The sequence below is a fragment of the Elephantulus edwardii genome, unplaced genomic scaffold (assembly GCF_000299155.1).
Source record: "Elephantulus edwardii isolate Elephantulus edwardi_28Jun2011 unplaced genomic scaffold, EleEdw1.0 scaffold00237, whole genome shotgun sequence".
Taxonomy (NCBI): Eukaryota; Metazoa; Chordata; class Mammalia; order Macroscelidea; family Macroscelididae; genus Elephantulus; species Elephantulus edwardii.
This window is the reverse complement of record NW_006399987.1, coordinates 2,334,671-2,358,012: the sequence shown is the minus strand read 5'-3', so window position 1 is coordinate 2,358,012 and position 23,342 is coordinate 2,334,671. Positions and strand designations below refer to the sequence as shown.

Below are 23,342 nucleotides of genomic sequence, written 5' to 3'. Positions count from 1 at the left end.
CCAGTGGGGGCCTCTCAGTTCCCCCTTCCTCTTTGGCCACTGTCCGCCCCTCAGGCCACAGCCCGCCCACCCACGGCATTGGCGGCATTGGCGCAGCTGCAGAAGCAGCCGAGGCAGAAACTGGAGTGCCTGCCTGGAGGCAGCAGCTGGAGTTCCTGTTTTCTCTCTCCACCTAGCAGGAGGAGCAGAGTTCAGGCAAAGCCCCTGCTCTCCTCTGAGCAACAATCCACTCCGTGAAACCTTTTCCAGCCTTCTCTGATGGCAACGAACTTTCCATCTAACCCTTACAGGACAGTACCAAACAACAGCCCCACTTCACAGATGGGAAAACCGAGGCTCAGAGAACCTGAGGCACTTGCACAAGGATTTACACTGGCGGCAGCTGAGACCGACACTGTGATCCCAGTGGTCATTGCCCAGTTGATTGAGCTGGGGGGGGGGGCGCCTCAGTTTCCCCAGGGGACGAGGGGACTATTTCACTAGGTAGTGAAGATGAGGACATGTGAAAAAACCTGGTGCCCCAGAGAGAGCCATTCAAAGACAGATGTCACTAAAATGAACTCTGACTACTACTCAGTCACGGTCCCTTTAGAGCTGACATCCCAGGAGGCCAAGATAGAGGGAGTGTCCCAGGCCTTATAAAGGAGTGGGGTCCAGTTTCTACAGCACCCCACCCCTGCCCAGCCCTCATCTCCAGGACAGTGGCCTGCGTCAGTTTAGCCTGCTGACCCTGGTCTTGGCATTTCCTGTTGATTCCAGCTTTGTTTTTCTTCAGCTTCTCTAAAGCTCCCCATGGGAAACATCAGGATGTACTGTGCTGAACCCACGAAACTCACTTCCTTGGTGGGGACAGGGGCTCTCGGGGGTGAAGAGTGCCCAGAATGGAAGTGGGTGGTTTGGGAGGCCAGCAGTGCCTGCCAGAAGGGCCCCAAGAGACCAAAGGATAGTAGGGTCACATTCAGGAACTCCAAGGGTGGGAGAACCCCCCTCCCCATCTGACTGCCTAAGTCTTGTCCTAAGAAGAGGGATGTCACTCCTCAGAGCAATCAACTGTACAAGAACAAAAAGATGGCAACTGCACTGGAATAGCGTTTAGAAGGCAGAAAGGGGAGAGGGGAAGGAGGAATGGAAATGAGAAACACAGAGGTGAAGTGGGACGAGTGAGGATCACAATGTCAGGAAACACAGTACTGTATGTGTGAATTTTGAAGGGAAACCCAATTTGCCCTCTAAACTTGCCACTCAAATCACAAAACTGTTATTGTTTTTTTACACTTGATCTTAGCCAAAAGGCCGAGAAGCGATTGTTATTGCTTTTTAAAAAACAGAAGAACAAGACGGGTCCCCATGGCTGTACGTCAGAGCACACAGTCAAAGCCATCAAACCCACACCACCAGTCAGGCCCCAGAGCACCACGGGAGCAGATACAGTAACTTGGAACACAGGCAGCCCATGTGCATGGGGAAGCCATGAAGACTCCCTCCAGACCAGAGCCGCAGCCTGGACATGGGGCACATGTGGGGCCTGAGAACAGGGCCACAGTGTCCCAGAGGGTACAGGCAATCCCATAGCCACACACTGTCCCTGGGAGTGTACACATCATAGTCTCACCATCACTGCATCCCAGGAGCACACACAATCATTTCTACCGTTAAGGAGCACACTGGGGCAGCTGCCACAATCACAGGGTCCCCTGGAGCACAGCCATCCTGTCACAGTAAGACGATCCTTGGAACACATGCAATGGCCCTGTCACAACCACACTACCCCTGTCACAATCACAGGGTCCCAAGATTACACACAGTCACCCTGTTCACACAGTCAAACTGTCCCAGAAGCACAGTGTCACTTGTCAAAGTCATACTGTCTCTGGAGAATGCATTCCTGCTGTCACAATCAGTGTCATTTTCAAGGCAACAGGACTTCAGAAACACTGAGTACCCAGTCATGTCAACTACATCATTGCACCCACAGAGCACTGAAGGCGGGGGTCAGGACTGAGATGGGTCAGAGGACTTACATCAAGGCCTCCCAGCTGCCCCCCAACTACTCCCTCAACACACAGACCCCCAACAAGTTCAGCCCAAGAAGCCCCCTCGGGTTTCTGACTCCAGAAGCTGCAGGGTGAATCCCAGAATGCTCCCAACCCCACAGGTCCTGCGTTCCAAGGAAGGCTCTGAGACCTCCCCCCTCCCCCCATAGCCTGAAGCAGAAATTAGGGTCCTAGCAGGCGCCCCCAAGACACCTCCAAGCACAGTGAATGGAGCCCTGGGTAAGGTACTCTCAAATCCTTGCCAGAGCTACCCAGCTTGTGCGCCACTCTGCATGTTATTTGCCAACTGAGTCCCTAGACCCCTCAAACTGAGGAGTCCTCCCCACCCCCAGCCAGACCCTGTTGATAGCACAGGTAATATGGCGCCCCCTACAGTCCACTCCCGGCCAGGATTCATCCCCAGCCGCCCGCACAGCGCACCACCGGGAACTCCATTCCAGACGCCTCCGCAGCAGACCGACCCCTCACCCCAAATACCAGGCAAGGGACCCCATCCGCGTCACAGCGCCCCCTGCGCCCAGCGAGGCGAGCTGCGTCCTCTCCGCGCGCTTCTCCGCTCCGCGCGCGTCCGCCGCCCCGGCTCTTACCGCCTGCAGCTGCCTCCACCCGCGCCGCCGCCGCTGCTGCTGCCGTGGAAGGACGAGGGCCAGGACATGCGAGACGTGCGCAGGCCGGGCCGGTCGCTGGTGTCCACGGCGTCCGCTCGCTCGATGGGCCGGTGCGGCGGCCGTTCGGGCTCCGCGCGCTCTGCGCTGTCCGAGTAGCCGCGCTGCTGGATCCGTATAGGGGTCCGCGGCTGCCGCCACAGGTGCTGGGGGGGCGGCTTCAGGGTGGCCTGGCCCTCCCGGGGCCCGGGCAGGGACAGAGACAGGCTCCTCTCCGAAGGGGCGGCCGGAGGCTCCATGGCGCCGGCCCCCACCTGCGCCCCGGGGGCTCCTCCGGCCTCTCCAAGCGGCACCCCACTCAACGGCTCGTGAACCGACGCGTTTGGCGCCCCGCGGGTGCGCCCGGCCTCGGTGGGGCCATGGCGTCCCGGGGACAGACCCGGGGGCGCTGAGGGCCGATCGCCCCCGGGCCGGGCGCCGCGGCTTCCTGTCGGCACCCGGCGCTCAGCTCAGTGCCCGGCTGCGCTCTCCGCGCTCGGCGCCCGGCTCGGCGCCAACCCCGGCTCCCCCGCCCCGTCACGCCCTTCCCCGCCCCCCGCCCGCCGCGGCTGTCAGCGCCGCCCCCCTCCTCCCCTGTCCGGGCCTGTGGGGGGCAGCCACCCAAGGAGGGGGGCCCTTCCCTCCCACGCAGAACCCCGCTCCCGGCGGGGAGGGGGCGCCGGAACTCTGCTCTCTCCAGAGCGCCCTGCCTCGCCGCGGCGCACGGACACCAAGGAGTTAAGCGGTTAATCCGATCGGAAAGGAGACAGGCGACTGGTTGCTGGTCTGTCAGTCAGTCCGTCCATCATGGCGGGGGCGGAGCCCAGGGTTGGAGTGTCCTCGCCGCTACCCCAGGTCGGTGGAGGCTTGGATCGAGAGGGTCATGGCGCCACGGGGCACCGTGCCTGCGGCCGGCAGCAGCAGCGCGCACGGAACCTCCAGCCTGTGTTCCGAGGATGGCAATGGTGTGTGTCCGGGGCGGGGTGCGCACGCACGTGGCCCCTTCCGAGGCTTGTCTGTGTTTTCGGTGTTGGCTGGGAAGTGTGTGTGTGCACGTGGTTGGCTGCTGCGGGCTGCCTGCTTCTCTGGATTTCGCGGTTTTGTGTATCTCTGTGTGTGTCTGTGGGTGAAGGGTGTGTGCGTGCACGTGTACTGCCTGCCTGGGGGATGTGTCTCTGTGGGGGTCTGTTTCCCTTGGCCGAGGTGGGGTTAAGTGTGTGTGTTCCCACGCATTGAGTGTGCGGTGGTTTGCAGTCGGCGACGTGCACGCAAGTCAACCTCGGTCAAAAGCCAGTGAGGTCTGAGTATGTGAGTGTGTGTGTGTGTGTGTGTGTGTGTGTGTGTGAGAGAGAGAGAGAGAGAAGGGAAGAGGAGAGGGAGGGAGAACTGGACCTGTCTTGGGGTGTTTCTGGGGTGTGTCCCTTTGGTTTCCGTGAAGCTCGAGGAAGACATCGTGGCCACGGATCGTCGCCCGCCCACCGCTCTGTTATTTACCACTGTCTCTTTTTAAGTGCTTCGGCTCCTGGTAAACTGAGGCAGCTCCGCGGCAGCCCTGGGGCACACCTCCGTGCCCTTTTTAGGCGAGTAAACAGCCGCGCCTCCTCCCCGCGGCCCCCGCCAGCAGAGCCCCCCTTCCGGCACCTAAATCGGGAGTTGCCGTGACTCACGCTCCCGCCTCCCCCAGCGCCGCGCCGAGCGAGCGAGCAGCTCGAGAGCGGGATCCGAGCGCCTCCTTCCCCAACCCCCCAGCCCCGCTGGCGGTTGTGGGGTGGGGGGAAGGGGAAGTGCGCGTGCCCTGGTGCCCTTCCCCCACGGCCGATCGGTGGTCTCTTAACCGGCTCGGGTATCTAGGGTACCAAGCCCACGCCCCCGAGCGCTCCTTCCCGCGGGGGTCCCCCCCAGGCAGGTCGCGCTGTCTGCCACCGCCCCTCTCCCAGTTGCTGTTCTCTTAACAAAAACTGCCCGTCTCCAACCCCCTCAGCCGCTTTTCTCTCCACCGGAGGGGGCTCCGGGCGTAGGCGCGCGCGGAGCAAAACCCAGCACAGCCCCCCCACCAGCAGCCGTTGGGTGTCGCAGAGGCCAGAATTTGTGCCCCCACTTCTCGCCGGGTCCTCTTTTAAGTACACACTCCAAAGGACTCCTGGGAGGATTAGCAAAGGCTGAGGACCTCCCCCCAGATAATTTGAGGGTCCACGGAGAGCCACATCTTGGGGTGGGGGCGGTTTGTAACGGCTGGTCGCACCTCTGCAGGGGGGGGGATGGGATAGCCCTGGATGAGGTGGGGGGGGAGAGAGTCAGCCACAGCTGGGGTGTCAGAAGAAGAAGGAGGTGAAGGAGGCAGTGAGCCAGGGCTGGAGGTGGGGGCTGTGGCCTGAGGCCAGGAAGGTCAGGTGGGATGTGAAAGAGGTAAATAAAGGCTAGGGCCTGGGGCAAGATGACACCCACCCACCCCCCATCTGGAAATAATCTTCTGTACCCGGACCCAAGCAGAGACTCAGAGTAATAAAGCAGTTGGCAGGGGCAGAGCCTGGGGGCAGCGGTGGTAGGGCCAGGCCAGCAGCCAGCACCAGCACAGCGGTCTGTCTTGGCGACTCATCCTGGGTCAAGAAGAGAAAGGGGTGCCCTCAAAGGACCCCAGATGAGAAATAGCCAAAAAAGTGCAGGCTAAAGATGGGTTCACAGACCCTCCCAGGTCACCCCCATAGAAAAATGTTTTCCAGACTTCTCCAGGGTCCCACGTGCCCCTCTGAAATGTGGACGAAACCGGAACCCCACTTTCCCCGCAGAGAGGAGCAGGTGTGCGTGCGCTGGAACAATGGCCCCCCACCTGTACCCGCTATGAGTGGGGGGAGATCACAGGGGACAGCAGGCCTGAAGCCTCTCTCCTCAACCCTGCCCCATGCTGACTCAGGCTTCTGCAGAATGGAAGAAGGGGCTCCCAGAGGCCGCAAGAGGCGCCTTGGGGGAGGGGTGCCACTGGCCGACGGGAGAAGTTTCAGCTGCTTTTGCAAAATCGCTGGGAGCCTGGAGCTCCGGCTGCAAGGGCTGGTGCCTGGACCGAGTCCAACTGGCCCTGTTCCTCCTCCCTTTGTCCCCCCACCCCAGACCCAGCCTGGGTCCCCGCGCGCCTACCTGTCGGCCTCGGCCCGGGTGATGGAAATGCGCGGCGGGATCAGCAGCGGCAGCGTGGTGGGCCTTGGCGGCAGGGAGACCCCAGGGTCCGAGGACTCAGCCGGGACCCAGCCCAGGCCAGGGCCGGAAGAAAGGCGGCGGCGAGGGCGGCGGAGGTCAGCGCCCAGCATGTTGGAGCGGCTGGGTTCGGGGGTCTCCCGCAGCCTCTGAGGAGGAACAAGGATGGGATGGGGGCAAGGCCTGACCAGACAGCTCTGAGACACCCGCTTCCCGGAGAACGACCCCACCCAGCCATCTGAGGGCATGGTCAACAGGAAGATAGGCCCTCAGTGCCCCCTTCGGGGGTCATGTTTCTTACTGACCCAGCCTAACAAGGATCTCCCTCCACCCCTTGTGACTGGGAAGTCCCTTCTCTGCCATAATTTTTGTAGGGAGCTTTCTGGGTTTCCACATCAGTGCTCTCAGCTTGAGGTCCCCACTAATGTCTCACTCAGCCTTGAGGTCTGTGATCGCTCTCGCCCACCTCCCATCACCTCTCCCCATTTGGGAATTCTCATGGAAGACCCTGCCTTCCAGAGCTGCTAAATCTCGGCAGCAGGAGAATATCACAGATGTAAACTGAGGCACAGGGCCGCGTGACAGCCCCCTCCCTGGCTGCTTGGACAAAGTGAGGCCACACGCAGGAAATAGCTGCAGACACTAGAGGGCGAAAGTCTTCCCAGGGACCAAGCCCGGCTGTTCGCACCTCCTCCCCAGTCCAGGCCACTGACAGGACACTGCGACTCCTCTTCATCCTGTCAACCTAGCGTGCGGTGGGGGATGCTGGGGTCATGGTGGCCGGGCCAGCACCTCCTGCAGGACCAAACCGAAGGCATCCACCATTAGTACCCTGCCAGTGGTACCCCTGAGGCTGGGGTCACCCTCCTCAAGGGCTTCCTCCCACACTAGACTAGACAAAATCCTTAGCAATGTTTATTATTCATTTTAATTGTAGACTCTTAAGTATCGTTGCAAATTGCTTAAATGTAATATATTGTTTACAACAGTTGTAAACAATAACAGGAGTCAAAAACTCCTTGGAGGCCGAGATAACGGAGCTTCGTCTCACATACTTTGGGCATGTTGCTAGGAGAGGTTATTCCTTGGAGAGGGACATCATACCTGGAAAGGTGGGGAAAAGGGAGACCCTCAACACGATGGCTGCACACAGAGACTGTAGCAGGGGGCTCGAGTGTGTCAAATTGTGAGGATGGCATGGGATAGGTCAGGGTTCAGGTCTGTTCATACTGAAGCTCTCACTATACTGTTCTAAGATTTTTCTACACTGACGCACTCATTGCCCTCAAGGCTTCCCCACCACTGGATTTGGAAGGCTGGAAATGACTCAGGATACTGTCTATCTTTCTCTCTCAGGGCTGGTTGGTGGGTTCAAACCTCCAGAGAGGTACGGCCTTGGACGCAACTCTCAGCAAACCACACCATCAGAGTGCCCTACAAATACAGTCGTTGGTAACTGAACAGAAATTTTTTTTTCATTTTTCTACTTTTCCTTTAATTCCTACTTCATTCTAAAAAAAACAAAAAAAGTTGTTAGTATAGGTTGACAAAGACTAATTGCATTATTATAGTGAAAACACCAGAAAATGTGGAAAATCCGCCAACATAAAAAACTGGCAGGAGGAAAATCAGTGCCTGCTTCTAGCACAGGCAGACGAAACCACGTGACTGTAATTGCGTCCCAATGACGGCTCTGACCAAAGCATATTGGCCCAATGCCATGAGCGGATTCCAGTTCATAGTGACCACTGGATTTCCGAGGCTGTTAAATCATTATGGGAAGAGATTTAAATGGCCCAGCTTTCTCCTTCAAAGCGGCTGGTGGATTTGAAACACTGACCTTATGATTGGCAGCTGGATACTTTATAAAAACTAAGGGGTCTGGAGCACATTTAAGAGATTCAGAAATTATACAAAAAGCTGCACTGCAATCCAAGAGGTACATTGTTCAAACCCACCAGATGCTCTACTGAAGAAGGAGGGTAATATCTTCCTGTACCAGTCAGATCTGAGATCTGATTTGATGGTACATGCACAAAAAATAAGAGATTCCGAAATTCAATCAGTTTACTGGTTTAGCCCTGTAAGTATAGTGTGATACATGTAAGCTGGGTTAAAGGAAAATGTTGGTACAATACACTATTAGGATATTTTTATTTTTAAAAATTAGAGATAGTTGTGCACACTCATGTTTATTGCGGCTTTGTTCACAGTAGCAAAGAGTTGGGAACAACCTAAGTGCCCATCAGCAAATGAATGGATAGAGAAGCTGTGGTATATTCACACAATGGAATACTATGCTGCATTGAAGAACAAGGAACTCATGCAATATTATTCGAAATGGGTGACCCTGGAGGACATTATGCTGAGTGAAATATCTCAGTCGCAAAAGGACAGGTGCTGCATGGTGCCACTATTGTAGAACCAGACTGACATCAGGGTTGTAGTGACACTGAGAAAAATGGAATAAATTATGTATACTGCATTGAAACAAATGAGGGAGAGAACTGTTTGAAAGCGATATATGATTGGGTATTATGGTTATGACAAGAGTCCAGAATGCAGGTTGCATAGTGGAGTGTACTATGGGTGGGATGGGGGTGGGGGGTGTGGGATTCTATACCAATGAAATTTTACTTTTCAAAGAGAAGAGCAACTGGGGGGAGGAGTGGGCAGGGAGAAAAATGCAACAATTAATGTATGGTAATGCAAAAATCTCTGTAAATGTTCATTAAATTTTTTTTAAATTTTATTTTTTTATTATTTGTGTGCCGTCAAATCAGATCTGACTGGTACAGGAGGAGATTGTCCCTCCTTCCCCGGAGAGCATCTGGTGGATTCAACCCATGCGCCTCTGGAATTGCAATGCAGCTTCTTGCCACTAGGCCACCAGAGCTCCCCTTAAAGTAAATTTTTAAAAAAATTAGAGATAGTTGCTGGAACACTACACAAAACTTTTTTTACACAAAAATTTCTTTTTCTTTTTTTTTCTGGGGAAAGCGCGAACACAGCCCCCCACTACCACAAATTATGCAGTCGAGTTTCCCACATTTGGGGAAATTGCAGGGGTCAGCAAATCCGGAGTGCAATGGATAAGCCTCGCCCTGGGAAAACCACCTTCGTGATCATGGTATCTCCCCTGCCAGGTAAGTATACATAAAAATTTTACGGTAAAAAATTGTTATGGTCATTTTGGTGGTGTCCCCCAGCAGTGTCACAGGGAGCTGGACACACCACATACCCCCCAGTGACGTCACAGCTGACCCGCTGACCGGGTCTGGAGCCCACTCCCGCCCCAGAGCCCCCTGCCTCTCCTGGGGCGTGATGTCAGCAGTCGCTGACGCACTACCTGGCGGTGATGTCGCTGGTTACCAGGGCTACAGCTGACGCATCGCTGGGCTCTGGACAGCGTCAATGCCCGGCTCAGCCGCTGGGGAGCCGAGGGGCCCCCAGCCCCCACTCCTCCTCCCGCGGGGGCTTCCCGGGATCTCCCGAGCTGGCCGCGTGCGGCGCGTGGTCCGAGCCGAGCCGGGGGCCGGAGGAAGCTTCTGCTCGGCGCTGCTGGGCTTTCATGCCTAAACCTGAAATAGCTCGGCTGTGCGGGGGCCGGGCGCGCGGAGACGGCGGCATGGGCACAGATGGGGGACGCGCGGGCAGAGGCGCGCGGAGACAGACAGGGACGCGTGGAAATAGAAACAGACAGACAGGGACGCAGACGCGGCTGGCGAGGATGGGGGCGCCCTGCCCCCACCGCTGCACGTCGAGCTGCTTAGGATCTTACCCCGTGCCCCCCACCCGGGGCGAGGTGGAGGGGTCTGCCTCAGTTTCTCCTCTGGGAACTACAATGATAATCCCCACGGGGGCCCATGTGAGAGAATGCAATGCGATAATATTTAAAATCTCCCTGAACACTTTACCCAGGACCCCAAAACCAAACCAAACCCCATGTCCAGAGGAGTCAGATTCATAGCAACCTTATGGGACAGAGTAGAACGGACCCAAAGGGTTTTTTTCAAAGCTGTGTCTTCACAAACGATTGCCACAACTTTCTTCCGTGGAGCGGCTGGTAGATTCAGACCACAAAGTGAGCAATCTAGTGCCAATTCACTGCACAACCAGGGCTCTTTAACACTCCTAAAGGCTTACTAAATGCCACCAATATATGAGCCTGTGGTGGCCTGTTCAAACCCAAGTCCCATCATGTGCCTCTTGTAGTAAATCCTCTAAGGCTTCCTTCCCTTCCACTTAAGAAGTCAAAATCCTCATCAGGCAGCCCGCGGTCCTGGACCATGCACCCCGCCAACCTCCCTGGCCTCCTCCCACTGTCTCTCTGGCTTACTTTGCTCCGGCCACGCCTGTCTGTTTCTGGGCACTCCAGGCATGTTCCAACCTCACCTCTCCCCCTAAGCGTCCCTTCTGCCTGAAGCTGTCTTTTCCTATATGACTCTCACCACCTTCAGCCTTTGCTGTAATCTCACCTTTACAACAAAGCATTTCTCTCCACCCCCACTGAAAGTTACAGGCCCCCATGCTCTTCCCCCCCATCTTCTGTATTTCCAGGGCACTTAACAGCTCATAATACGCTAATTATGTAATTTATTATTTCTTGTCTGTCTCTCCCCACACTACAATATCAGAAGCAGGAGGGCAGGACAGTGCCCACCCAAAATAGGACCCGGAACATGTTGTTATTGTTAGGTTCCCTTAAGTCGACTACAACTCCTACTCTGTGAACAGCAGATCTGAACCCTGCCCTGTCCTGTGCCATCCTCATCATCTCTGACACACCTGAGCCCACTGCAGCAGCCACTGTGTCAATCCACCTGGTAGAGGGTCTTCCTCTCTCACTCTGTCCATCTGCTTGAGAATCTTCCTCTCTTCTGCCAGTCCTCTCTCCCTTCCCAGGGTTTAATAAGGATTGTAGAACATCTGGCTATTATTTATTGTTTGCTAGGTCCCGGCAGGCTTACAGTAGACGGTGTCCTCTGACTCTCCTTGGGTTTTTCCCTTGTTTTTTCTTGCCTTATTGCACTAGTTAGCACCTCCGTTCAGTCCCTACTTCTCTTCAGCTACTAGAAGTGAATGTACACATCTCCTGTTCAGCACTTAGTACTTAGCATTCAGAGGACCCTGAACAGGCATTTGTTAAACAAGTGGATGAATTTAGAATGACAATATAAATGGCCAGTCTCCCAGACCAACTGAGCCAGTCCTTGGTCCAGGCTTCCTGCCCCTCCGCTAGCATTGAGTCTTATCTGTCAAGTCGATTTTGACACATGAGCTCTCCTGGCTTAATGATAAGGAGTCGCGCTGTCAACCCAAAAGCATGCGGTTCAAATCCACCAGCTGCTCCATAGGAGAGTAACGGGCAATCTCCTCCTGCGCCGTTTACTGCCTCTCAAAGCCCAATGGAAGGTCAGCTATCAGCCGGCTTACTCTGACTTGATGGCACATAATAAGAACAACAACATTCTGACTCAGAGACACCCCCTCCTCCCCCGTAGGACAGAAGAGAACTAACTGCCCAGGGGTCTCCAGGGAGCTGACTGTCACATCTTTCTCCGAAGCGTCTCATAGATTTGAACCACAGCCGATGATCTTTCGGTCAGCAGTGGTATGCCTTAACCAGTGCACCACCAGGGCTCCTCGCTGGACTTCCACTGCCGCCTCTTTTTCCACTATAAATTTTGTCCTGGAGGAAGGGATTGCATAACAATGAACTTATCTTTTTCTTTTCAAGGAGAAGAGTGAATTGGGGGGAAGGGGTGGGTAGTGAGAAAAGTGCAACAATGAATGACTGGAAACCCTAAGTCTCTGTAAACTTTGATTAAAATGAATTAATAAATAAATACGGCATATAATAACAAAAATGTGTATGTGTTGTTGTTGTTGTTGTTATGTGCCGTCGAGTTGCTTGCGACTCAGCGACCCTATGTACAACAGGCCCTAAACTCTGCTCTGTCCTGTGCCAATCGCACTGTCTCTGACACACCCATCCTGATTACCCCAGTCACTGAATCAATCCACCTCATAGAGGGCCTTCCCCTCCTGCACTGTCCCTCCACCCTCCCAAGCATTATGTCCCTCTCCAAGGACCGGTTTGGTCCTTTCCCGCTTCCCCCCTTGCCTTATTGCACTGGCTAGCAACCTGATTAATATTCCCAATAGGTTGGGCACTCTGTGAGGGCAAGGACTAGTTCTCTGCCCAGATTAGGATCTAGGACACACAGTCTCAACATATGCTGAATGAATGAATGAATGATGCTGTCACAAAGACGGAGGGAGCCAGAGACAGCTGTAGGGAGTTACACTCAGACAGGCAGAGAGAGAGTGAGAGTGAGAGAGAGAGAGCAATGTAGTGAGAGGCTCAGGGTCCAACATGACACAGACAGATGTGCACTGAGGCACTGAGTCCTGGCTCTGCCACTTTCTAGCTGTGTAACTCTGGGCAGACGGCTCAGCCTTCTGAGCCTCAGTTTTGTCATCTGTAAAACAGGCAGAATATTGATACCTACCCAATGGGGCTGGTGTGAGGATGAAGAAGCCATGCATGTAAAACTCTGAGCAGAGTGGAGGACGCACAGTAGGTGCTCATACAATGTAGCCACTATCCTAAAAATCACAATAAGTGTTGTTATAAGGGGCGAGGCACATGAGCTACAGACAGACACAAGAGACAGTAAGGCATCCATAGTGTCCTCACCTCTTCCCACCCTTCCCATCGCTCACTTGCCCCCCAGCTCGAAGGGCCCCCAAGCTTATTTCCACCTCAGGGCCTTTGCACTTGCTGTTCCCTTCACATGGAAAACCAGCCTCAGAAAGTCTGTGCACCCTGTCCCCTGGCTCCCCTCTCACACTGTACTTTGTCTCAGTTTGCACTTGGGATCACCCTCTCCTTCACTCATTGTTGTAGAGTCAGAACCAACTAACTGATCTGCCAGCAGGTTTTTAGATGCTATAAATGGCACGGGGTGGGGGCGGGGATTGCATAACAATGAAAGAGTTTTTATTTTTCTTTTCAAGGAGAAGAGTGAATTGGGGGCGTAGGGAGAAAAGTGCAACAATGAATGACTGGAAACTCTAAGTTTCTGTAAACTTTCATTCAAATTCCTTTTTAAATAGTCGCATAAGAGGAAACTGCTCATCTTCCTCCTACAGGGCAGCAGGTGGATTCGAACCACCTGCCTTTGAGTTGTCAATTTTTTACCAAAGCTCCCTAGACTAGTTGTTGTTGTTAAGTGCTGTTGAGTCGCAGACGACTCATAGCGACCCTATGAACGAAAGTCCTGGACACCTGTATAACTTCCGTCCTTTCTCCAGGTTCATAGGGTTTCCAGAGGCAAGCTTTTGTGGAAAGGATGCCATTCCTGCTTCCAAGTTTGATTTAATCGGGGACAGCCACCAAACACTGTCCACCATGGGTAACCATTCTTGCATTTTGACTCATCAGTGTCACAGTGTTTGGCTTCACAGCAACCACGAGTTACCTCTGTATGGCAAGTGGACATACCAGGGTTACACGACCTAGAAGAATGTTTCACCAAAAACAATTAAAGGCAGGCCTGAGGGCCGTGGGGTAGAGTCACCCACCTTTGGCTTGGGAGCATGACTTTCTGTCCACTAGGCCAACTGCTCTCTCTCTCTCTGCTGTTGGTGGTGTTGTTAAGTGCTGGTGAGTCATAGGTGACTCATAACGGCCCTATGAATAAAAGACCTGGAAACCTATATAACTTTCGTCCTCTCTCCAGGTTCATAGGGTTTCCGGAGGCAAGTTACTACGGAAGTGGATGCCACTCCTGCTTCCAAGCTTGTTTTAATCACGGAGCTCCACCAAACACTGTCCTCCATAGGTAACCATTAACGCATTTGACTCATCAGTAGTCTAACAAAAAGGACCTATCTCTGTTGAGTCCCGGCTCAGAGCAATCCCGTAGGTCAGAGGAAAACTGTCGCATTGGGTCTACAAGGACGCCATGTGAACGCAAGCTGACAGCCACACTGTTCTCCCAAAGCCCAGCTGGTAGGTTTGAACTGCTGACCTTTCATTTATCTTACGCACTGCACCACACAGGGGCTGCAAACACAGCAGTGACTGAGGCGTGCTGTGGCACTGGGCAGTGTTCTGCTCTCTTGCACCCAGGGCTGCTATCACTTGGGAGGAGCTCATGGCACCTAACAGAATATGCAACTCACTTGCTACAGTTATAATAATAATGGCACCTGTCTTTGGTTCAGATGCAAAGCAGGACTGGGCTGTTTTGCCCCCAGACAGGTCTGTAGGCTGGCAATACTGCTGGTGTGAAGTAAGGTACCTCATAGATGCTTCTCCAGTGAATGAACGAACCTGGTGCCCTCCCCTCCTTTGGGTCTCTGTCTTACAGAGGCCATCTCTGAGGGAGACCACCCCCAAGCCTCACTCTCTGCCTCTAACGCGTCTTGATTTGTCTTTTCAGCTCCTGATGTTGACATATGTCTTCAGCTTTCGCCCTGTTCCACAAGGCTGGTGGGAGGGGATGGTTCTGCCCCCTTCTGAAATACATCCCCGTATACAACCGTGGGGTCACACAGTTGCCAATGCTGAGAAGGGCTCCTTTTGTATTTACTGCCATCTTGAAATTCTTTTCCCTCTTTCCCTGGGCCCTGTACTGTCACTGATCCTGGGATGGCTCTCGGTCCCCGGCAGGCACTCAGAGCTTTGAGGAATGGAGGCAGGAATGGAGGAGTGGATACCCAGAGGAGGCTGGGAGGCCAGAAAGAGTGACTGAGACACATACCCCGCCCCATGCACCCCATGGAGCACACCCCATCATGCACACCCCTCCGTCATTGGGCTACATGCATGCTCCTGCAGAAGCTGAGAATCTAGAGGAAGCGTCTCAGAAACTGGCCCAATGCCCTAGACTGGGCAGGGGTGCCTCTGAGCCTGCCCTGTCCCCTGAGAGGCAGGTTGGCTGGGGGGGGGGGGGGATCCAGATGGTGAAGGAGACAGAGCAGAGCAGCTAGCACCAAACTCAGAGGAAGCCTCTTCCCTCCCTCTCTACCCCATCCCTGCCTACTAGCAGTCAGCTGGGGGCCTGGCAGCCCCTTAGCTAGGCCTGAGACAGGGGACCCCCACTGCACCTCCAGCTTGATTTCACCCAGCCCAGCCTCCTGCTCAGAAAAAGACAGGGACAGCAAGCTGCACAAGAGGGAGGGAAGTGAGAATAAGGATCCTGAGTGTCCTCTGTCCTGAGCTGGAGCAGAGCTGAAAAAGATGGTGGTAAGGAGCTCCCTGTCCAGAGCCTCGAATACATAATGTACACGCAGTGTGGCTGTGGTTGTGCGGGCGTGCCTGGGTGGAAGCTGTGGAGAGACTATCCTTGTGAGGAGTATGGCCCATTGATGGGGCTGCACCGTGTCAAGCCGTGAGCATGAGGCTGAAAGTGAGCGTGTGTGGGTTGAAGTCTTGCAAGTGGCCATAGTGCGAAATGGCATTTCACAGGCATCAGAATTGCAGGCTCTTTGCCCCAGTTTCTGCTCAGTCTGCACTAGGCAGGTGGTCTCGAGCCCTTATTAAGGCTCTTGGTTGGGCCTGTGTAAGGCTATTTGGTGGAGCTTAACTCCTCAGTTCTTCCTGGGTGTTGCAGTTAAAGGGAATTCCCTTGTTTTTTCCTCTTGGCCACGGACCTTCTAGTCCATCACAATCCTAACCATGATTTATTATGTTTTGTGTGTCTGTGCTGTAGTGCTGTTGTGTGTGTGTGTTTGTATTTGTATTTTTCCACTGAAAGTCAGCTGCATGGGGCAAGATGCCTGGTTGCCTGTGGGTACCTGACGTTCCTTCTGCCACCCCGTCCACTCTGACTCAGAGCAGCTCTGGACAGCGGACAACTGCCCCATTAGGTTTCTGAGGCTGCAGATCTTTTTGGGAGGAGACGGCCTCATTTTTCTTCCTCAGAGCTGCTGGTGGGTTCAAACTGCCAAACTTCCGGTTAGCAACCGATGATGCTTAACCTACAGCGCCACCAGGTTTCCTGACTGAGTCATTCATTCATTCATTCATTTATTCCAGGTGGTTCCTGCTCGTAGTGACCCTCCCCATTGGGTTTCCAAGGCGGTAAATATTTTTTTTTAAATGTGTGTGTGTGTGTGTGTGTGTGTGTGTGTGTGTGTGTGTGTTCAAATCAGATTTCACTTATACAGGAGGAGATTGTCCAGCAGAGCATCTGGTAGATTCAAACTGCGCACATGTGGGATTGCAGTGCGGCTTTTTGCCACTAGGCCACCAGAGCTCACCAAGGCTGTAAATCTTTTCTTTTTTTAAAAAAATTAATTAATTAATTTATTTAATGTGTGTACCATCAAATTGGATCTGACTGGTACAGGAGGCGATTGTTCCTCCTTCTTCAGCAGAGCATCTGGTGGATTTGAACCATGCACCTCTGGGATTGCAGTGCAGTTTCCTGCCACTAGGCCACCAGAGCTTGCCAAGGCTGTAAATCTTAATGGAAGAAGGCGGCCCATCTTCCTTCTGAGGAGGCAGGGGCAGATTTGAATGACCAAGGGCACAGTCTTTGGGTCAGCAGTGCAGCTCACTCCAGATCACACCCCCAGGGTTCCTGGCAGGGTTACTGTAGGCAATCAATAAATACTTGTTGAATGAAAGCAGGCAAGGCTGTGTCTCTGTGCATGTGTAGGGTAGGGTGCACACTGGCTGTGTATTCTGGGTACCAGGAGTGCTCTTGGCTCATTTCTGGCCTGGATCGTCTTCCTTTCCTAGCTGAGCACAATCATTCGTTTGTTGGTGTGAGCTCCCTTCAAGCCAGCCCTAAATCATGGGGACCCCATACAAAATAAGATCAAATGCCACCTGGCCCTGTGCCAGCCCCAAGATCAGTTGCAGGTAGGGCTGTTGTAATCCACAAGATTTTCAAAGGCAGATCGCCAGATCTTTCTTCCTAGTCTTAGTCTGGAAGTTCTGCTGAAACCTGTCTTAGCAACATGCAAGCCTCCACTGACAGCTGGTGATGGCTGTTGCATGAGGTATGTCGGCCGGCTGTTGCATGAGGTATGTCGGCCAGGAATCAAATCTGGGTCTCTCCCCATGGAAGGTGAGAACTCTACCACGGAACCACCAACGCCCCATCTGCCTGCTATGCCGCCTGTGTCTCTTCCCCACTCTGGGGCTCAGTGACTCAATCTCCTCATCTGTAAAATGGGGATGAGTAGATGTTGGGCTGGGTTATGCTAAGCCCCCTTCCTGATCCGAAGTGCTATAAACCTGATTTCCTCTCAATTCACAGATTTACTGAACGTCTACTGTGTGCCAAGCACTGTGTTGAGCCCTGCCCTGCCCTCTGTAAAGCTGCAAGAGAATGAAGGCAGCTATGAATTAGAAATCCAATTTCATCTTGAGGGCTCCCTCCTCCCAGCCCGCCTGCTGGAAGTCTAGTCTTCATCGTGTGAAATTATCTCGGGTATCTCGCAGGTGACACGTGGACCTTGCACCCTGAGGCTGGAGAAGCAGCGCAGTAGGGACCTGGCTGGTTCTGTTTATTGCTGCAATCCCACAGCTTGGCCAGAGTGGGGAAGAGGTGTGGAATCGGCTCAGAAATAAACGAGGAAGCAAAGAGACTCAACATGCATGACCTCACGAATTGTCGATGTGTCACTCATAACCCACTTTGCAGATGAGGAAATTGAGGCTTGGCCGGCACAGCGCCCAGGCGCGGTTCCCGCTGCAGCTAAGTGGTATGTGGCTGTGGGATGCAGCAGAGGAAGTGGCGGAGAGGAGCAGTCCCAACCCCCACCCCACAGAACAAGAAACAGGATGGGTGCACTCCTAGGAGAGTAAGGACCGAAGCACTGCGCAGAGCAATTCTAGGGTCTGTCTCGCCCCCAGCCAGGAGATGCTGGGCTGGAAGGAGATCAGGAAATGTTTGGGAGAGCTGCCAATTTTCTGTCTCCAGCTCTAGGGAGCTGGGACGCTAGAGACTCTGTTTCCTTAAAGCCTGGCAGCTCCAGTTCCGAAGCTGGAGGGGAGACCCCCGTGCCTACCCAGGAATCCCCCGCAGCCTGGGTCTTCGCCCCACACCCGGAGCCTGGTAGTTCGCTGGGCCGAAACCCGCAGAGCGCGGACGTGGTGCCCTGGCTCTCCCGGGAGGGGGAGGGCTGGGGAAAAGTCCCCACAGTCCGGGTCCCCACCCTCCGCGGCACCGGGCCCCCTCCCCGCCGCAGTTCGCAGTACGAAGCTTACCTTGAGGGGGGCTGGGGAGGGAATGTGTATGTGTGTGCGCGATAGTGAATCCCGCCGAGGTGTGGGTACGTGCGCGCGCGTGCCCGGGCCGTGACGGCCGCCCAGATGCCCGACTGCCGGGCTGGAGGGGGAGGGGACGGGGGGAAGAGGGGACTCCCCCGCCCCGCCCGCCCACTCGCGGGTTTGAATGGAGGGAGAGGGGGAGGGGCGACAGCGAGAGGGCGCTTTTGTCTGATTGGCCCTTCCCCCTTACCAGACCGGGGGAAAACCCCCCAGACCTCTTCTCCGTCCCCTACTGTCCCCCGATCACCATCTTCAGGGGTGGCTGGGAAGAGGCGCCCCTCATTTTGATACTGGAGCTCCGTTTATCCCATCCGCCCCCCGCAGAGCACCCTTTAATCTGATAATCCTGGCCCCAGGCTGTAACCAGGCCTTTTATCTCAGTATCAAAGCGTGGGTTGGGATGTTTCAAAGTGTGCGATTGTGGGGTTCCCCCCCAAGGCTCGGAGTAACGGAGTCTTTGGAGCCTAGGGCGAGGGAAGGGCCCCGCCGAAAGAGGAGGAGCTGGGCGCAGTCCGAGCGCGCGGCGCCGAGGAAAGCCCCCCATCCTGCTCGCCACGCTCCCCAGCCCGGCGCGGGGCCAGCAGCGACGGCCCAGCGCTGGACATGAGCGACATCCAGTGGTCACATGTGGAGACTTCGCGCACAGACGCCGGCGGACGGGCGTGGGTGGAGGGGAGCCGGGGTGATCCCATCACGGAGTGTGTATGTTAAGTCTCTGCGCAGGAGTTGGCAGAAGACAAGGGAGGGAAAGTGATCCAGAAAAGTGGCGGCCATGGTCCGAGCCGGGGAAACACTAGTCTCCAAGGACTATGCCAGGCATGCCTCGGATTGGATCGGAACAGACCACCTTCTCAGCCTGGCGCTGGGCCCGCCCCTTCACAGGGGATGGAGGCGGGTCTTCGTCCAAAGGCCCCTCCTCCTGGAGGGGGGCTCTGGATGACGTCACTGGATGCGTGGCCAAGGAGACAATCCCGCCCTCACTCTCTCCAGCTGCCCCCGTGGCCGCTGCAAACGCCGCTTCGGGGAGGCGTAAGGTGGAGAAAATCATGATGGGAGCGCCTGTCTGTGTATCCTCAGGGGGTGCCCAGCGGAGCCCGCCGAGGCGGGGCCTTCGTGGGGACTCCCCAGAACGGGAACACGTGCGCGGGGCCCCTTTAAGGCGGGCTTGGTCGCCAGGGCCGCCGCCGTGGTTACTAGGGATGTGACGTCAGGCGCGGGTGGGGGGGCGAGCGCGCGCGCTCCCCCGGGCGGAAGCGGAAGGGGCGGGGCTCCGCGGGCCGAGTTTCCAGCGCCGCCGCCACCGCCGCCGCCGCCGCGGGAGCCGGAGCGGGCAGGGCCGCTGAGGCAAGATGGTGGACTACAGCGTGTGGGACCACATCGAAGTGTCGGATGATGAAGATGAGACGCACCCCAACATCGACACAGCCAGCCTCTTCCGCTGGAGGCATCAGGTAGGGTGCGCGCTTCTGCCTTGTCCCCCGTTTTCCCGGGACCCAGCTCTAGGTTTCGGACCCCAAGGACCGCTCAGGGCCTCACATCACCCCACACTGTGGACTGCTCTAGACCCTCGCGTCCACATCAGGACCCCCAGAAACACCAGGACTCTGCTCGTCTTCATAGGACACTGGAAACCCCTTTAATATTTTTTGGGGAGCCCCCTTTCCTAGTCTAAACACCCAAGATAAAGCCTTGGGGATCCCCCAGTCCCATCGCACTCAGAACTCTTGCCCCACAATGTGAACTCCCAGTTAAGCCAGGTGGTTCCCCTATTTTGGGTCCCCACTTCTGATCTGAAATTCCCCACCAGCCGCCCCAACCCCCAGAATCAAAAGCCCCAACACTCTGATTCTATCTTGGGATCCATCCCCTGGGATCTTGATGGTGAATTTCCTAGTGAGATTCCTGTTATTGGCCTGGGACCCCCCCAAACGCACACCTAGACACCAGGGCCACCACGCGTCTGTATTTCGATGGATTTCAAGGCTCGCGTTTTCAGAAGCATATGTACCAGATTTCCGGGACACCTCTGGGTGGGTTTGAACCACCATCCTTTGGGCGAGCAGATCAGTGTTTTAACCACCTGCCCACCCAGGGTGAGAGCAAGGCTTTGGAGACCTGATTCCCCTGCAGACTCTTCCAGCTTCCATCCCGGGGGAGGCTCCAGTGGGACGGTGCATCCGGCCTCCTCTGCTGTAAGACCTCATTTCCTGTCTAAGCAGGAACCGCCCCCCCCTTGCTTTCTGGCCCCAGCCAGAGCCCCCCGCCCCAGCTTCATAAGCCTCCAGAGGGAACCCCTGCCTGGACTGCAAAGCCTCACTTAACCCAAGCCCAGGACCCAGCACCCACCTTGCCTTTCCCCTTGGCCCCAGCCTGGTCTGCCCTTGTCTCTTGTCCAGATGGGCTCTGCTCTTGCAAGAGAACTTCTGGTTTGATTTCCTAAGTCACTGTCCCTTCCTGGAGCTCACTTCGCACGGCCACCACTGTCAGTTGCTGTTGGGTTGTCTCCGATTGGTGTGCATCAGGCTAGATCTGTGCTCCACAAGGTGCTTGCTGGGTGACTGGTTTTTTCCAGGAATAGATCACCAGGCCTTTCCTCTGAGGCTCCCCTGGGTGAACTGGAGGCCCAGCCTTTCAGTTAGCAGCCAAGCAAGTCAATTGTTTTTACCACCCAGGGACTCCCTACCATGGGACCCCAAGATCCAAACCCCCAGATTCCCCAGTCTAGAGAATTTTCTAGATTTAGCCCCTCCGGCGTTCCCGTTGGCCAGTTGTGCTCCTGGGCCAGCAAGGTTAACTCTTGGAAGACCTCGGATGTGAGTGCCTACTCCCAGGTGTGCCTCTTATACTCGCAGACCGAGGGCATGTGCTCCTTGGACGTGTTCTTGCCTCACCCGCCCTCATGGCCCTTCCGGTCATTTATCCCCAGCCTGGCACTGGCCCCTGTAACTGACTTCCAGACCCCTTTCCAGCCACCTCCTCTCAGCCCTGCCAACAACAGCGGCTTCCCCCGTGGGTGTAACTGCTGGGCAAGGCGCTGGAGTGTGGGTAGACAGCACTAGTACTTCTATTTCTGTGTATCATTTTATTCTGAAATAATTTGAGATCGCCACAGAGCTCCAAAGCATATTCATGGGAACATCTATTTTTGTCACATAAACAGGTTAATCGTTACTACTGTGTGGATGCAGTTTGGCCCTGCAGGGCGTGGGGCCTACTGTCCCTTCTACAGAGGCCCCTCCACGCCCTCCTCGCTGGCCCTGGGCCTTTTCCTGTCTGGCTGCTGGGAGCCCCGCCCCTTTCCTGGTCCTCCTGGCCTGTGACTGGCAAAGGCGGGGCCTCTGTGTCCCTTCCCGGCAGGATAGAGTTGAATGTTGTCATCCCACATCTGCCTTGCTTGATGGCGAGCGGGGTTCACATTCCTGCTCCCTGTACCCCAGTGGGACAGATAGGCTTTATGAAATTGTTGCCAGAATGAAATGAGATTAAGTCTGAAAGCCTGGGAGGGATTACTCCAAAGGTGGTCTGGTGTCTTTTTTGGGGGGGCGGGGTGAGGCTGGTCTCTTTTGACTTTCCAGCTCTTTATACATCACTGACAAGCTACCTTGGGGTTCCCCTATCTGGGGGTGTCAGTAATATCAATAACATCCACTCAACTGTGTTGTGAGAAGTATGTTATTCAGGTACTTTAATGTTTGGGAATAGTACGTAGCTTGCAGTGAGTTTTCCATAAACTTTAGCTACTATCCACATCATTGTTGTTGTTTGCCATAAAGTTGGAACCAACCCACAGTTGACTTTTCCAGGCAGTTTTCAAAGGCAGTAAATTGCATGGGTGATTGCCTGTCCTTCTCTGCAGAGCAGCTGATGGAATCGAATGAACGCTGTACCTTTGAGATTACAGTGCATCTTCTTGCCACTAGAGTGCCCTAATCCACATCACTAGTGTTTCGGTAACTCACACTAGAAGTGAAAAGTCCCTGAGCGTGAAGGGCTAGGAGAGAGCGTCTCACTTAGCAGCCTGGCTCTCCTTCCCAGAGACAGCGATGGTGGGCTTTCCTGTGTTTCTAATAAGCAGTGAGTCCTGGGATTGTGTGGGCCTGAAGGCGGCGGGCAGTGGCTCCTGCCAGCCAGCCCTGCCCTGGGCCTTGCCCACCGGGCGGTGTAAAGCCGGCGCTGGCCCACTGCCGGCTCCACCAGCCTCAGCCTTTATACAGCTTAATCTTCCCAGCGGCTGCTCAGAGAACACTCTGCAGACCTTGGAGGCTGCCCAGAAGAGACAGCCACAGTGGTGGGTTTCTGCTGTGACCTGGACCACCTGGAATGTCAGGTGCAGAGAGCCCCTCTGAGAATGGCAGGCAGGTTCCAGGGTGATCAGAACACCTCCCTGCCTGGCTGTGAAGCACGGGCCTTCCCCACCCATTATCCATATTGGAAAAGTGAGTCTCAGGGCTACTGCTGGCAGTTCCATTGGGTGTTGGAGAAGGACCCTGTCTTCACGCTTCTCACCTGCTGTGGGCCTGTCCCAGGGCTAGAGTCTGGGGTACGGCCTCACAGAAAGCGCAGAAGCACAGCAACAGACCATGCTGGTGGTGGTGATCAGCGGGTGACACCCACCGAATGTGTGCTGTGTTAGAGCAGTTCTTTCTCCCTAAATTCCTGTAGTCACCGCACCTCATGTCACTTTGAGCATGTTGTCAGAAGGGGCCAGTCCTTGCACAAGGACATCAGGCCAGACACAGGGTCTGTGAAAGAGGAAGACACCGTGACTGCAGCAGCAGGCTCGGACATGGCCGGAGCGGTGAGGAGGGCATGTGACCAGGCGTGCACAGGGCCACTGTGCGTGGGCCCCCAGTCTCCCCGCCGACAGCAGCCCCTCAGGACAGTCTGGGGAGCCCGCTTCACAGAGCAGGGAGACGATAAGGAGCTTGGCCAAAGTCATGTTGCCAATAACTGGCAGTCCTGAGCACAGCACCGGGCAGGCTGCCCCGGCCCCTCGGTTATTGAATAGTTCTGGGCTGCAGGTTGAGCTGAGCACGTGAAGTCTCTTTCTTATCTTTTTATTTTAAGAGAGAGAGAGTGTGTGTGTGTGTGTGTGTGTGTACACGTATGTACTGTCCAGTTGGATCCTACTGGTACAGGAGGAGATTGCCCCTCCCC

The 23,342-nt window shown here is 55.2% G+C and overlaps 2 protein-coding genes across 2 annotated transcripts in view; one reads left to right on the top strand and one right to left on the bottom strand.

Moving 5' to 3' along the window:
• PDE4A (phosphodiesterase 4A, cAMP-specific) overlaps positions 1-3,061 on the bottom strand; it is a 46,213-nt gene extending 43,152 nt beyond the window's left edge. The window contains exon 1 of the mRNA XM_006898842.1: positions 2,642-3,061. Within this exon, the coding sequence (XP_006898904.1) occupies positions 2,642-2,958 (317 nt within the window). The 5' untranslated portion in view covers positions 2,959-3,061. The remainder of the gene's footprint in view (positions 1-2,641) is intronic.
• A 16,425-nt stretch (positions 3,062-19,486) lies between these two features.
• The window catches only part of CDC37 (cell division cycle 37), a 10,814-nt gene continuing 6,958 nt past the window's right edge, over positions 19,487-23,342 (top strand). Inside the window, exon 1 of the mRNA XM_006898768.1 lies at positions 19,487-19,636. Within this exon, the coding sequence (XP_006898830.1) occupies positions 19,535-19,636 (102 nt within the window). The 5' untranslated portion in view covers positions 19,487-19,534. The remainder of the gene's footprint in view (positions 19,637-23,342) is intronic.